The 15,550-nt window shown below is 38.9% G+C and overlaps 1 protein-coding gene across 5 annotated transcripts in view; it reads left to right on the plus strand.

The window, feature by feature from the left end:
• LOC121506247 (histone deacetylase 4-like) overlaps window positions 1-15,550 on the plus strand; it is a 98,696-nt gene that overhangs the window by 78,317 nt on the left and 4,829 nt on the right. For all 5 annotated transcript variants that reach the window (XM_041781961.1, XM_041781959.1, XM_041781960.1 and 2 more), the window contains 12 exons: window positions 4,913-5,134; window positions 7,252-7,447; window positions 10,516-10,649; window positions 10,744-10,846; window positions 10,937-10,983; window positions 11,414-11,521; window positions 12,445-12,500; window positions 12,702-12,789; window positions 12,875-12,994; window positions 13,181-13,278; window positions 14,110-14,228; window positions 14,344-14,477. In XM_041781961.1, the coding sequence (XP_041637895.1) occupies window positions 4,913-5,134; window positions 7,252-7,447; window positions 10,516-10,649; window positions 10,744-10,846; window positions 10,937-10,983; window positions 11,414-11,521; window positions 12,445-12,500; window positions 12,702-12,789; window positions 12,875-12,994; window positions 13,181-13,278; window positions 14,110-14,228; window positions 14,344-14,477 (1,425 nt within the window). The remainder of the gene's footprint in view (window positions 1-4,912; window positions 5,135-7,251; window positions 7,448-10,515; window positions 10,650-10,743; window positions 10,847-10,936; window positions 10,984-11,413; window positions 11,522-12,444; window positions 12,501-12,701; window positions 12,790-12,874; window positions 12,995-13,180; window positions 13,279-14,109; window positions 14,229-14,343; window positions 14,478-15,550) is intronic.

Consider the following 15,550-nt stretch of genomic DNA (forward strand, 5'->3'; position numbering starts at 1 on the left):
CATAAAAAGATACAGACATTTCCTTCTAAATGAAAGCAAATCATAGACTTTTAGCCTTTTTGAATGGGAATGGATTTGCAACCTACTTTTGGGTCCCCGCCCACCAGTCTTGTGCAGCCTTTCCTGAACTTCAATACGCTGAGGTCCCAGTTTGAGACATGAACTTCTGCCCCCCCCATTACATAAAAAAAAACCTTGTACAACCATACCATGAGACTCAAACATTAGCTTCTAATTCTATCATCCTATTTTTGTTTCATTAGCAGGTAATTTCAATGAAATTGCTTCCTTTCAGATAAATTAACGATACTCAAAAAGTCAGCTTAAAAGTGTCTCCAGTTGATTCAGTGCCAGTAAAACTTCCGGCTGAGTTTTGTTACGTCTGATAATAATGTAATCAAGATCATTTAAAACATGATTTAATTTTTTTTACATTTCTTTGAATTTATGTTATTTGAATGACCTCTCGCAGCCCATCTACAGGACTACTGGGCCCTGGCCTACACTTTGGGAAGCACTCGTCTAGTGTATAGCCAGCTGAAGATATTCAGCCCCAAAAAAAGTACTTAAACCAATAAGTTCAGTTCAGAAAGTGTGTTGGTTCTCCTTGAACCCCAGTGAAACTCTGCCAGTGTGCTTCTATGGACTTCGTCATTCGCTCTACTGGGGTTGTCTCTCTTCCACCCACTATGCATGGCTAATGGTTGGGCAGGGTTTTTGTTGACATGAAAAAAACAAGCTTCTGAAACATAAGCAAGCTGAAGGAAGGCCCTTTTAATTGCGGTGAACACAGACAAACAAATCCATAGGGAATTTGACTGAGCTTGCCTCTCTCTGCTATAATAATGTTTGAAATGTGTCATTTAATACCATATTAGTATGGTCCAGGATCATGTGGTGTTAGAAAAAACAATAGCTAATATAGAGATTTAAATACAGTTGCAGTTCATAAAGTATCCACTAGAGGCTGGCTCCCAAATCAAAAGAATCCCCATTCTGTCCTACATAAAAGTGCAATTTTTTTACAGCAGAAATAAATAGCCTGGTATCTATTGGTAAAATAAATTCAACAAGGTTGAAGTTATTAAGATGTTCATAAATTTGCACAATTAGGAATATGACAAAGATGGATGGGAGGTTGGTGAGTTGTAACTCGAAGATCCACCTAAGCTCCAGCTCCACCTTTATGGCTGTTTCAAGACTCTTTAAAAGAAATTGGAGGTGTTGTTTCTAGTTTCATGACAAACATTATTTAGCTTCATAATGCCTCTACAGAAACAAGGGGTGACATCACTGAGACTGTGTCCATGTTTTATATAGTTCATGCAAAACACATGCTGCTAAAATAACATAGATGAATTCTTGACAGTTCGAATATCAACGTGTCCTTAACATGTGTGCTTAACCAGGCTGTCTACATGTTACATGATGAGTAAGGAAGGGTTTAAGTATCAGGTGTAAACAGGACCATCCTTGTTATATAACATGAATCCAGGTGATGGATGAGACCACAGATCTGACATCACATTCAAATAAACTCATCATTATTTAGGGTTATAAGTCAGTGTGAGCCAGGGGCTGAAGAGTACGTCTGTGTGGGCGGTAACACGGCTGACAGAGCTGCATGCGTCCTTGATTTCCTTCTGTAGTATTTTTGCTTCATAAGTAGGTGGAGGCAGGTATGGTTAAACATGTATAGCAGAAAGTGTGTGTGTGTAAGAGTGGGTCTTTGCATCTTCGTCTCTTTGACTGTGTCCGAGGTAACTGCAAGCTGCCATGGCAACAGAGCGGAAGCCTGCTGCCTTATATGGTCAGGGAGGAAGCAAGCAGCAGCCGCTTTACCTATTCGAAACTAGAGTGCTCGCTGGAGGAGAGGTGGGTGGATGAAACAAGGGATTTCCTCTCCACCTCCTCCGCCCTCCTCCTCCTCCTCCTCCGCTTCCCCCCGGCTCTCCCTCTCTTTCTTTCTGTCTCTCTTTCTTTCTCCTTCCATATGTTTCAGACCTCTCCTGTGGCAGCTCTTCACACAAACATCTCTATAAAAGCCTCTGGCACGCCAAGGATGGATTCTGCAGGATGAAAATAAAAGCTCCACTTTGGACGTTTTTATTCTGTTAAATTAATCTGATAACAAGACAGCTTAGAGCTGTTTTAGCTCCCTTTAATTATTTTATCTATATAATGAAAAGTGTGCCTTAGTGTCCATTAAATACCACTTATTACATTAACAGTAACTCTGCTGGAATATCTTCAGGAGCAGTTTCATTTCCATTATAGTTAAGAGTTAGACAAGAGGACTGACACTTCTCTTTTTCTGCTTTTTAAGACTCTATAGGCAGCAGGTAGTTAGCTTTGCAAATATGGTGTTCATTCCCTCTTAAAGTAGATGTTTCTTTTGTGTTAGAACTCACCAGAGTAAATAATTAAAACAGAACTAAATCATATTGAATATCATTTTGAAACTCGACCATCTGATGCCATAGTCTACATAAACACTAGACCAGTTAAGAACAACCGTTCTACAGCGCCATATACCATTGTTTCAGGCCAACTACATAGTAATATTAGCTTCATTTCCCCCCACTTTTAGCCTAAATATAAAAGAAATGGATGACTCACAATACTTGTACAGTTGTAGCCGATAAATAAATGAGCTTGTGACACCAGAACCACCTTTGTACCAGGCTGTAAACATGTTAAATTCTTTTGCAACATTGGGCATTTTACTATAAGCCCTTATAGGGGTTGACTTACTTTTCAAGCCAGCCTCTAGTGGACACTCAGGGAACTGCACTTTTTGGCACATTAGCTTTTGCTTCAGTTTGTCGTTTCTTTAATCCTTCATTTCACGAGCACAGACTTTAAGGAAGGGGGGGCAAACTCAGTCACAGAAGGGGCCGGATTCTGAATTTTGGTCTGACCAGAGAAGCAGGCATGGGTAGACATTTAACTTAAACAGTTAACCCCATTTTTACCAATAATAAATTATGGTCCAATATCCGAGATAAAAAGTCAAATTTATAAGTTCAAGAGGTCAGAACACAACATTAAAAAACAAAATCCTGTTTTTAAAAGGCAAATTTATGAGATAGAAATTCAAAATCAAGAATTTCAAAGTGAACATATCAGATATAATTCGAAATCTTGAGTTTTTGAGATCAAAATATAAAACCAGAAGTAAAAATCATATGTTTTAAAAGTTAAAATATAAAATTAAATTAAAAAAAGTCAAAGTATGATATTAAATAAAAGACCATGAGATGAAAGGGCGACAAAATATGTGATTACATTTGGAATCTCAAGTTTTAAAAAGTCAAAATATGAATTACAATGCAAAATCTCAAGCTTTATTGGTCAAAATATGAGATAAACTTCATAATCATGAGTTTTATGGGTCAGAATATGAGACTAAATTTGAAATCTCAAGTTTTAAAAGTCAAAATATGGGATAAAATTCAGAAACATGAGTTTTAAAGGTCAAATAAGAGCTTAGATTTAAACTATGATTCTTAAAGCTCATCATATGGGATCAGAAGTCAGAATCATGAGTTTTAAAGAAAAAAATTGGTCTTAAAATTTTGAATTGTGATTCTAAAAGGTTGAAATTTGGGACAAAAATCAAAATTATGAATGGGAAAGGTCATAATATGAAATAAAAAGTCAAAATAATACGTTTCAGTCGTAATTTTGGGATGCAACATTGAAAAAATGAAAATAACGCACATTCACTTCTATTCCCACATTCCTGACTTTTTATGTTATTATTTTAACTTTTACTTTTTCTGATTTTTAACACTTTAAAAGTATATTTTAAATCATCAAGGTAATGTTTATATTTTAATACTGGAGGAAATCTGCAGACCTCATACCGGTATGTCAGCTATGATAAAGGTATGATGTGATCCTGTGTCCTTGTGTTGACACCCTTGCCTTAAGGCTTTGGGTGTTTGGTTTGATTTGTTATACGGCCCATTTTTTAAACTTTGAATGATTTATTGACTCTTAAAATAAAGAGTTAAAAGACTGTAAGTGTGATCGATATTGAAATTACCATCAAAAACAAATTTGGGTACTTAATATATAATACTTATATGTTTCTGGCTCATTAAGATTTAGCTACATAATGTAAAACTAATAATAGCTGACATATTTCAAAAAAATTCCAACAAATGTAGGGCTCCAGCTTGTCACATAGCAAACTGATTAACCCAGAGATGAAGAGGAGGTTTCTGGGAAAGTAGAGCACAGTGGAGTGAGTTGAAAAACGAGGGGGGAGCAAAGTTTGTTTGGACGCAAAGAAAAAAAGAACAGTAGAGAAGGGGGGCGGATGGGGGAATGCTCTGACGTCAATGCTGTGTCAGCGCTGTGCCAGGGGACCCGGACCCTTACGGCTCTACGGCACACAAACCTGTAGCTGGAGCACACTCTTGAGACCTTCAGCAAACACTCCATCCTCCTCTGAAACACTCCCAAACTAAGACAGCGAGCTTTCAGCGGCCTTGAAAGTACGTGTTTGAATGGTTCACATCACTGCAAGTGAATGAGCAGACGAGTGAATCAGCAATCGGGTTTTAGAAGCAGGAGTGAGTCGATGAAAAGCGACACGACGGGGAGCATGGAATGTCTATCTGTGTTTTTGACGAGACACATTTCGCCCCAGAGTACAGTCGGCAGAGCGGCCACTCACATTCAATTAGAGAGGGGTAGGTTTGAAACGAGCGAGACACCAATCTGACTGAGTAATCCAAATTAAGCTTGTTAAAAGAAGAATGCTGGAGAGAAAGGAGCGATTTGCCAGGAATTTGATTTGTCTGAATGCAGCCTCACACGTCTGAGGGGATTTGTCACATCCTGCTGTTTTATTGTGAAATAAATTCCCCCCTCCTCTCCCTCCCCTCCCTCTCTTCTGTAGATGATGGCCAAACCCAGCGAGTCTCCCGTTGGACGCCAGCACCAGAGCCACCCAGAGGAGACAGAGGAGGAGCTAAGGGAGCATCAGGACGGAGGAGGTGGAGGAGGCGGGAACCTGCCGCCGGGGGTCACCATCAAGCAGGAGCCACCTGACCCCCAGGAGCTGCAGGAGGAGATGCAGCACAGGGAGAGGCAGGCGGAGCAGGAGCTGCTATTCAGACAGGTAGAGGATGAGGAGGGAGGAGATGTGGGCTGAGAGAATCAATGGGAAGTTTTGGAGGATTGATCCGACTCGGCTCAGTGCTGACTGATGTAGGAGTTCTGGGGAAATCCGAGGGTGATAAAACACAACATGGAGTTGTATTTTCAGCTATAAAGAAGCTTCTTTTCTTCTGTTTTGGCTGTAATTAAATGTTGACAAAATAACTGATGTGGTTCTTTTGTTTTGGCTGCCCTCTTTTGGCCATAAGGTGCAGCTGCAGTTCCCAAAGTCAGACTTCAAGAGTTTAAACGTTTTAATTAAAAATCTGCTCACAACAAGCATGCAGGGAAAACTTCAGAGACAGCCCTTCTCATTTACCTCTATTTAATGGGAAAGTATTTTGATTTTTATATGTTTTAATTAATGTAATATAACAATAAAAGCACTCCAGATACAGTCAGTAAAGACAGTCCAACAAAGACCATTACATTTTCAGTTTCATCAACTTTAAATGCAGCTTTAAATCTTTCATAAGGGGCACGTATTTGTATTTCTTATCACAACATACACAAGATTTGAGACAAGACAAGATTTGAAAATACATGGCTGGCTGCAGGATATTCATAAGTATATTGTGCCCCAGAGGTGAAGAAAACTACTGTCTCACCTCAGACTAATGACAAGTAGAACACAACATCTGCTACAGACTTGAAGCCTAAAACAAACCATTGCCATCTGACATGCGTCCAAATGCTCGCCCCTAAAAAGAGCCGTGCATGATGTGACAAATTCACCTTATTGGGTAAATATTTGTATCTTTCAAATTTAGTGCCATCTTTTGTTGAAGATGTAAAACAAGTGGGAGTGAAATAGCACTGTTCTCACTGGTTTTTTACTCACCTGTTGAGGAGAGGCCACAATTGGACTCTGGGCCCTGGTCTCAAGCGCCTGGCCCGGCTCTGGTTGGAGGAAAGTTTGACCTTTGACACGCTTCTGAGGGCCGCAATTGATGCGCATTATGTGACACAACGCAACTGTACCACTGCTTTAGACGACTGTGTTGGTAGATATCCTTTTAATTAAAAATTAAACTAATACCAACAGCCACCGATGCACTCAGCTGAAAGTCTCCAGTTTACATGGTCACATTTTCAATCCTGACACTTTCATATTTTAACAAGTTGAAACATCAACCTTTCAAACTGAATCTATCAGTATCCAGCTAGTTTGGCAGGCGTGTTTGTCTCTGTAAAGTGACAGTAAACCTTGTAAAAATGTTGAGGATTGTGCACTTTCGCTCATTGTTGTCTCCGCTGCTGTCACGCCTCCTCCGCCTCTACACCCCCTCTACCGCACATGTGCACACCACATCTTGCGTTTGCATCATGTTGATTTTTGAGGACACGCACAGCCAGGGTGTCAAACTGACACAGTTTGATAGGGGGCATGTGGCAGACATTATGCATCCCGAATGTGTAGTTAACAGCAAATATAACTCCAACATAAGAGTTCATAGTCAAGCCAGAGAGAACGCTGGGGTTCTGGTGTAATCTTGTCATTGTGAGCTTATCTGATGGCGTCCCAGTAATTATGGTACCTAGTTTAACAACTTGGTCCAGTGTATTTTTATTTTGTTTGGATAGTGCTGACCTTCAACACTGGACCCAAAAGGATAACAGAGTTTTAGTAAATGTTTTATTAATTATTTCAATCTTGCACTGGTGTTAGCATTCTTGGCTAGCGATTTTTGGTATTAAAAACAAGAAAATACCCAATATCAAATGTCTAGGACTCTAAACAGAAATGCATTGTGGGGCACTGGTGGTGAGGGATGTCCTCTAGGTAGGGAGCCTGGATTCAGGTCCTTTCCCCACTCTTTCCCCAGATTGACCTAGTCTATTCTACAACAGAGGCCCAAAAATAAGTCTTGAAAAAACAGTCTGGAGACCTTTTAACAGCCCTAATCTTACATGATCTTGCAGGATTTTAAGAGGTTGCTCAAAGTAGCAAATGTAAACAAAACAGTCCTACTGTAGCATGCTTTAATAATATTCTCCAGTGCAAAAAAGCAAAGCATGAGCTGCACAGTTCTGCTGCATGAACTCTGATTGTTTATCTGTGTTTTTATGCTTGAGCAGCAGGCACTGTTGTTGGAGCAGCAGCGGATCCACCAGCTCAGAAACTATCAGGCCTCCATGGAAGCCGCCGGCCTGTCAATCTCCTTCCCCGGACATCGGCCTCTGTCCCGAGCTCAGTCGTCTCCGGCCTCGGCCCCCTCCTTCCCGATCAGCGTCCCGACCTCCGACCCCCCCGTCAAACCTCGCTTCACAACAGGTCAGCACTTCTTCCCTCTTTTACTCAAGTTTTTAAATGTCTCCTTTTTGTTGTCAAGCTGCCAGCTTCTTTTTCATATCCAGAGCTGTTGCTTCCTCTGCTCTGCCTCGAGCGTTCATTTGAGGAGTTTTTGGCTTTGAATTCACTTCCTTCCAAACACACAGCGGACTATAAAAGATAACGTTGCATCCAGAAAAGCAGGTGAATCGGCCAAAGGATGGCGAAACGGCTCCAGCCCCCATCTGGTAGCAGAAATAATCAAGCTAATCCTGCCAAAACCTTTTTTCAGCCACTTTGTCTCCCTCTCAGACATGAGACTCTTTAAACAAACATGGAGAAGATTAAAGGAGCTGAGGAGAAATCAGTCTTAAAGAAGGCTCTTATCAGCATGAAGATGCTACATACTGTGTTATTACAAGCACAAGAGATGAGGATATTTTTATAACAGCTTGGCCTACTTTACTCCCACGCAGCACCAAACTGCACAGAACATTTAGGGAGGAAAAAGTTGCTTTGGATCAAGAGTATCGGGCTGTTTAGTTTTACATTTTAAAGAAGCTTCACTTCAGTCCTAATCTTGGAATTCTGCTGTAATTTGCAATTAATACCACCCCTACAACATACCTTTTTCATTTGAAAGACCACTATTTTACATTTAAAACTCTTTAGATTTAATTTTAGATTTTAAATAGGGTCTTAAACTAAAGGTAAATGACTTCTGTTTGGATATAGACCTGCTGTTACTTTGGGAAACGAGGGAACCTGGGGTAGATCAAAGATTATGACATGAACTTAACCAACGAAAAAGGAACTTGTAATGGATTGAGTAGGAAATAAGACAAGATGAATTTTAGAAAATGTCTTTGCTTTTAGATGCTTTTATTATTCCAGTAATGGAAATAGTATCGTTTAAAACATGAGGTATCTGAAGAGTCTTTAAGTGTAGAACATGTTGACAACTTAAATCAAATTTTTAGTGTTATCCTCTTAAGACTGTACATTTGATGACATTACATTCTGGCTTTCCTACAACATGGTGATCATTTCTGCTGTTAGGAATTTTGAGAACATTTTCTGGAATGTTAATTTAAGTTTAGTAATTTGCTTGAAATGTCAGGAGACTTTGCTATGAAATCGTTATGGAAATTTTAATTTTTAGGGGAAGCTGCATGGAAAAATTCCGTTATTCTCACTGAAGTTTTGGGGATATGTTTGTATAATTTGGAAAGTTTCACTGGAATTGGAGTATTTTGCTTTGATTTTTTTTTTTTTTTTTTTGTTGCATTTTACTTGGAATTTGAAAAATGTGTTTGTTATTTTTGGGGAATTTGATTTTAATTTGGGGGCGTGGGGTATTTTATTTATTTATTTATTTTATTTGGAATTTGGGAATTTTGTTTGAATGTTTGGTGGTATTTTTGGCTATCCTTAGACATTTTCATGGAAATTTAAGGCAATTTTGTTTAGATATTCAGAGAAATTTTCTATAATTCTTTTTGGAAATTTTGGGATAATGATGGAAAATTTGGGGAATTAGCTTGGAAATGTTCTGTTATTCCCACAAAAATTTGGGGAATAAGTTTGTATGTTTTGTAAAATTTCAATGGATTTTTTGGGGAAATTTGCTTTTAAATTTTTTTTGGCATTTTCATTGGAATTTTAGAAATTTGTTTAAATATTTAGAGTATTTCTGGGACATTTGTGTGGGACTATCCCACAAAACTTTCATAGAAATTGAAGGATTTTTTTTTCATTTTTAAAGGAATGTTTGGGAATGTATTGTTTAAATTTTGGAGAATTTGAAAGTATATTTTCGGGGGGAATTTGCTTAAAATTTCTCTGGAATTTTCATGGAATTTTGGGGAATTTGTTTGGAAATTTTCAGTTATTCTCACTGAAATTTTTGGGATATGTTTGTATAGTTTGAAAAGTTCCACTGAAATTTAGGGGGGAATTTGGTTGTATTTTGGGTTTTTGTTTTTAATGTTTGGGGGGATTTGGGGGGGAATTTGAGTGGGGCTGTCCTTAGAAACTTTCATGGAAACTTCAGGGGGGTTTGTTTGGATGTTGCAAGAATTTTCTTCCATTTTTAAAGAAATTTTTGGGAGTGTATTTATAAATTTTGCAGAATTTTATTAGACATTATGGGGGGCATTTACTTTGAAATTTGGAGAATTTGCTTGACGGTTTTTCAGGAATGTCCATGTAATTTTGGGGTGCTTCTGTTGACCTCCTGTACCATCAGGAGATTGATGGACATCATTTTGGTTAAAAAAAAATCCTGTTCAAGACAAGACTGAGCTTTTAAAGTTATCAGATTTTAATTATCCCAGTTAAGTGGAAGAAAATACAAATAGTTTCCAAACAAAAGCTCAGGTCTCAGGAGGTTAAGTTTACTAATTGTTGGTTATAAAACATCACAAGTGGTGAAAATTTCTTTTTTTGTCTTTAAGCCCAATATGCTATCTTCAAACTATTTGTTTCCAGCCTGAATATAAACACTCAAATTACAGAACCGTATAACAGACAGTTGAATTTGTTCACATTAATACAGCATGAATAAGGGTGTATTTGTTCACATTAATACAGTATGAATAAGGGTGTATTTGTTCACATTAATAAAGCATGAATAAGGATGTATTTTTTCACAATAATGTTGCATAAATAAGGATGTATTTGTTCACGTTAATAAGGCATAAATAAGGATGTATTTGTTCACGTTAATAAGGCATAAATAAGGATGTATTTGTTCACGTTAATAAGGCATAAATAAGGATGTATTTGTTCACGTTAATAAGGCATAAATAAGGATGTATTTGTTCACGTTAATAAGGCATAAATAAGGATGTATTTGTTCACGTTAATAAGGCATAAATAAGGATGTATTTGTTCACGTTAATAAGGCATAAATAAGGATGTATTTGTTCACATTAATAAGGCATGAATAAGGGGGTATTTGTTCACATTAGTAAGGCATAAGTAAAGGTATATTTGTTAAGTTTGCAGGAGAAAATGAAGAGCACTAGACGCTGAAACACTGTGTGAAGATTCTGTCTGTCTTTCCTCAGGCCTGGTGTACGACTCCCTCATGCAGAAGCATCAGTGTATGTGTGGAAACACCAACAGCCACCCCGAGCATGCGGGACGAATCCAGAGCATCTGGTCTCGTCTGCAGGAGACCGGCCTCAGATCGCAGTGTGAGGTACGAAAAGTGGAAACAACTCCGCAGTGAACATCACACAAAAGTTGTAAAGGACATGAGAGCTGTATCGGTCTGTGTGTTTCTGTGTGTGTAGTGTATCCGTGGGAGGAAGGCCACTCTGGAGGAGCTGCAGACGGTTCACTCTGAAGCCCACGTCCTGCTGTACGGAACCAACCCTCTCCGACAGAAACTTGATTGTAAGACTCTCACTAGCACATGCAGAGCACAGCACAGCATTTACTGAGAATGTAATCTGAATCCACTGATTTAATGTGGTTTATCTCCAGGTTCAATCACTCCAATGTTCGTACGGCTGCCATGTGGAGGAGTCGGGGTAAGAAACACTCACATCTAAAGGGTGCATTTAAACATCAGCACGCAATATAGGTTTGAATCTATGCAATCGGTCAATATGCAATAAAATAATGATGCAAGTAAGGGATGCAAAATATGGAAAGAAAGCACATTATAGCAACTTTTGTGCAGAAACTCTTCAAAGTTGTATACATGAGGCAAAAAGATTCTAAGTCACCGTATGCTGTATAATTGTAGTAGAATTCAGTAATGTGACTGTAAATATTTAAAAAAAGATTAAACAGATTGACAAACTTGGCAGAGCTGTGATAGGAAATAAGGGAGGAAGATGGAAGGGAAAGTTGAACTAAATTAAAAACAAAATGAGTAGTTAAGAAGGGTTGAATGTGCTGGTAGAGACACTGACTTTATCTCCATGTTGTTCTGATCATTGTTTTCTGTGTACTCAGGTGGACAGCGACACCATCTGGAATGAGGTGCACTCCTCTAGCGCTGCACGGCTCGCTGTCGGCTCAGTGGTGGAGCTCGTTTTCAAAGTGGCTACAGGAGAGCTGAAGGTGACCCTCGTTACAAACTTTTGTCACTCCATTGAGTTTTCTTCTTTCTTTCTGTTATAGAGGGCAGACCTGCCAACTTTCCCATTTTTCTGAGGTTTCTCCCATATTTTTGGGCCATCCCCCACCCACCTCTACTTTGTCATTTCTCCCAGGAAACTTCTGTAATTCTGATGGCTCTTCTAGAAATACGCTAACTGAAAAACACAGAATCATACGTTTGGGGACAGCAGAGTTGCCAGATCGTGTATAAATTGTGTTAAATACACGCAATCTACACCAACATAAAATCTCAACCTCACTGTGTCTGTGGCCTGGCAACCCACAACCTGATTGAACCTGGGTGGCCAGCATACATGTCCACTGTGTCTCTAATATGGAGTCAGGATCTCTGTCCAGTCCCCACAGCCCTAATTTAGGCAGTTTTCATCCAATCCCCATAGAGCAGACAGCCATGTGAGCAGGCTCTAATAGTGACGTTAGTGCATACCCCTTATTGCAAATTAAAGGTGTGAGTACTTTAATATCCTAAAGACATCATGGAGCTCCTTCTAGCTTTGAAAAAATGGTGAAGTAGAAAATAATGAGTCCACATGGATTTAATGTCTTAATAACTGATTTCTGTCTATGACTGGATGGCTCATCCTTATTTATTGAGTTTCACGTTACACAGGATGAAAAATACATGTTTTGGCATTGGAAATGCTCTACAGGTGTACTACAATACTGCATGCCCCTTTGTGTGTTACCTGTAACACTCTTAGGACTCAATCTGCTATATTTTCAGTGTTTTTCATTTAAAAGCTACACCTTACGTGTGTATTTGTCTAAAAAACTGAGTTCTACTTCTTCAGTATGTGGTTATTAATTGCATGAGTGTTGATCAGTGACTAACAGATTCTTGTTGCTCTCCTATGTCTTAACAGAACGGTTTTGCTGTGGTCCGCCCTCCTGGACACCATGCAGAGGAGAGCACTCCCATGTAAGGCTGCAGCCGTCACTGCACTCACTCAAATTATGCAACAAAGCAAGTGTTGAAAGAAGAGAAATTACAGAAAATACAGAGTTTATCTGCACTTTGTCCTGATTCTATAAGCTCTACACATCGATGATAAAAACGACAGATAGGAACGTCCTTTACACTCATTTTAAAACAGCCTCCTTGTCTTTGCTGCTGTTTCAGGGGTTTCTGCTACTTTAACTCTGTGGCCATTGCAGCCAAGCTGCTGCAGCAGAGACTCAACGTCAACAAGATCCTCATTGTGGACTGGGTCAGTCTCAGAGCTAACAACATCTTAATCATGTAAGGTAATGTTCTGTTTAAAGTCTTATAGTACATGTGCTGTCTAAACTCAGGACGTCCACCACGGGAACGGCACCCAGCAAGCTTTCTACGATGACCCCAATGTCCTTTATCTGTCCATTCATCGCTACGACGACGGCAACTTTTTCCCTGGAAGTGGAGCACCTGATGAGGTGAGAGTGAAAGCTTGTCAACACAGTTCTAGTGCATTGTGGGAAATGTTTACTTGTTATTGTTTCATCTGTGACCATTTTCAGTAGAGTCCACTTTAAAAACAAACCATTACTCCTAAAATAAATCGACTAAAGTAGAGAAAAGACGACCAAACAGCCAGGAAACTTATATGTGTTCCCCTGCAGGTGGGCAGTGGGCCCGGAGTCGGCTTCAACGTAAACGTCGCCTTCACAGGAGGCCTGGACCCACCAATGGGTGATGCAGAGTACCTGGCTGCCTTCAGGTGTGTCACAATGTGTCACCAGATTACACAAAGACAAGCTCAGCTCACAACAAAGAGAGTCAAATCAGCTTTTTGTAAATCTTTGTGGCCTTTAAATACCAATATCATGCTAAAGTACGGGTAAAAACAAACTTAATGTCTACATTTAAATATTTTTAATTGGACCAAAAGTTAAAGAATTGTGGGGTAAATATTCAGTTGCTTAAATTACAGTATATAGTGTACCGAGGCATATCTTTGAGCTAGTAATAAATGAATAAACTTTGCCAATTTTGTCCTGGAATTCATTAAAACATCAGATTTATGACTAAAATTTCATCAATTTTCAACCCTGCTTTGGGTTTATTTAAAGCTTTATGTAGCTTTAAAAGAGTACACATTTATAACGTTTTTGTCAACTCTTGCTGTATATCCAAAATATTTACACTCATCTTAAATGGGAATATAATAGGACAAAATTTTCATATTTTCACCAAGTTATTTAGATTTTAAGTTCTGCCAGATAAATTGCTGTTTTGTAAGAAATATTGCTGCAAGACTTGTTTGTTTTTGCGTTTCCTCTATAAATGGGTCAGTCATTTTGACAGATTGCTCAAAAGGCAACTGCAGTTTCTTGATGCCACTTAAATTCTTATTTTATCCCCTTAACTTTTTAAAAGTCAGAAATATTTCATCATATGGTCATTGAAGAGATAAAACCTGTGAATGTTTTTGAGATAGTGAAAGTGGACAAACAAAGAGCACTGAGAGTAAAAGTGAAAGATTTAGTTTATCTTCCTCATTCGTATTGAAATGTTATCAATTCTGTGTAATTTTCACACTCCCTCTCAGGTCGGTGGTGATGCCAATAGCCAACGAATTTGCCCCTGACATCGTGCTGGTCTCCTCTGGTTTCGATGCTGTGGAAGGACACCCCCCACCCCTGGGCGGCTACACTCTGACATCTAAATGTGAGATAATCTTGTTAGCTTATTATCTCTGATAAACACATGCACATTAGCTGGCTGCTGTCAAAGACTGGAAATTGTGTTTTGGAGAGTCAGTCATTTATGTTAATCTGCTCAGGTTTTGGCTACCTGACCAGGCAGTTGATGACTCTCGCTGGAGGCCGGGTGGTCCTGGCTCTGGAGGGGGGTCACGATCTCACCGCCATCTGCGATGCCTCTGAGGCCTGTGTGGCCGCCCTGCTCGGACAGGAGGTGAGGAGGTCACTCTTACAACACACTGGGTCTGAATAATAATAATTTGTTATCTTATCAAAAGAGCAGAGACAGACCGGGAAAAATGTAGCATTCCTCCCATGACTGACTTTGATTTCCACCCTATTGCTCCACTATACACAGCAAATCAAAAGGCTTCTTTTTGAAAATCTTAGCGTTAACATGACATTTATTGGTTTTTAATGGGCTTGTAAGTTCAAACCATACAAATAATGATAACACTAAGACTGAGGCAGAAGTAGACAATCAACTCCCTTGTTCTAAAGTGCTGATTTTGTCAATGGAGTCTGGCGTCTTTATTGAGAATTATAACAGCTATTTCTGGCTTAAAGAAGCAGTTAATTATTATGTTACATGGAAAAAGCACTCAAGGATTGGTGGAAAGGAAGACAATCAACTCCCTAGAACCAAGCAGTAAAACTACTATTTGTGACAATAAGTCTTTACTGAGAATTTAAACAGCTTTTTCTGGTTAAAGAAAGTGTTGGAAAACATGATACATGGAAAAGGCACTCAAATAATGATGGGGAGGAGTAGACAACCAACTCTTTTGTTCCAGGCAGTAAAATGACAGTTTTTGTCACTTGAGTCAGCTGAGTTTTTTAAATTACAACAGCTGTTTGAGTTTTATAGAAGCGTTTGAAAAAGATGCTAAATGATAAGAAGCCCAAGTATTGGTGGAAGGAGTGGACAACAAACTTGTTTTTCATTAGAATCTGTTCCCACTTATTCAAATTATCATTATTACTCTAATCGAATTATAACAGGTGTGTAAGAAGCATTTTATAAAGGATTCTACTTTTGTGAAAAGGGGTAGACAACCAATTTTCTTGTTCCAGTCAGTAAAATTATTTTTTTTTGTCATTTAGGTTTGGTGTGATTATTGAAAACTTCAACAGTTGTTTTTTAAGAAGCAGTTCAAAAGGGATGCTCCATGAGGAAGGGACCTTTAGTTTTGTGGAAAGAGGTAGACAACCAACTCCTTATATAAGGCAGCAAATTACCATTCTATTATTTGGGTCTGGTGTCTTCTTTGATCATTTAAACAGCTG

The sequence above is a fragment of the Cheilinus undulatus genome, linkage group 24 (genome assembly GCF_018320785.1).
Source record: "Cheilinus undulatus linkage group 24, ASM1832078v1, whole genome shotgun sequence".
NCBI lineage: Eukaryota > Metazoa > Chordata > Actinopteri > Labriformes > Labridae > Cheilinus > Cheilinus undulatus.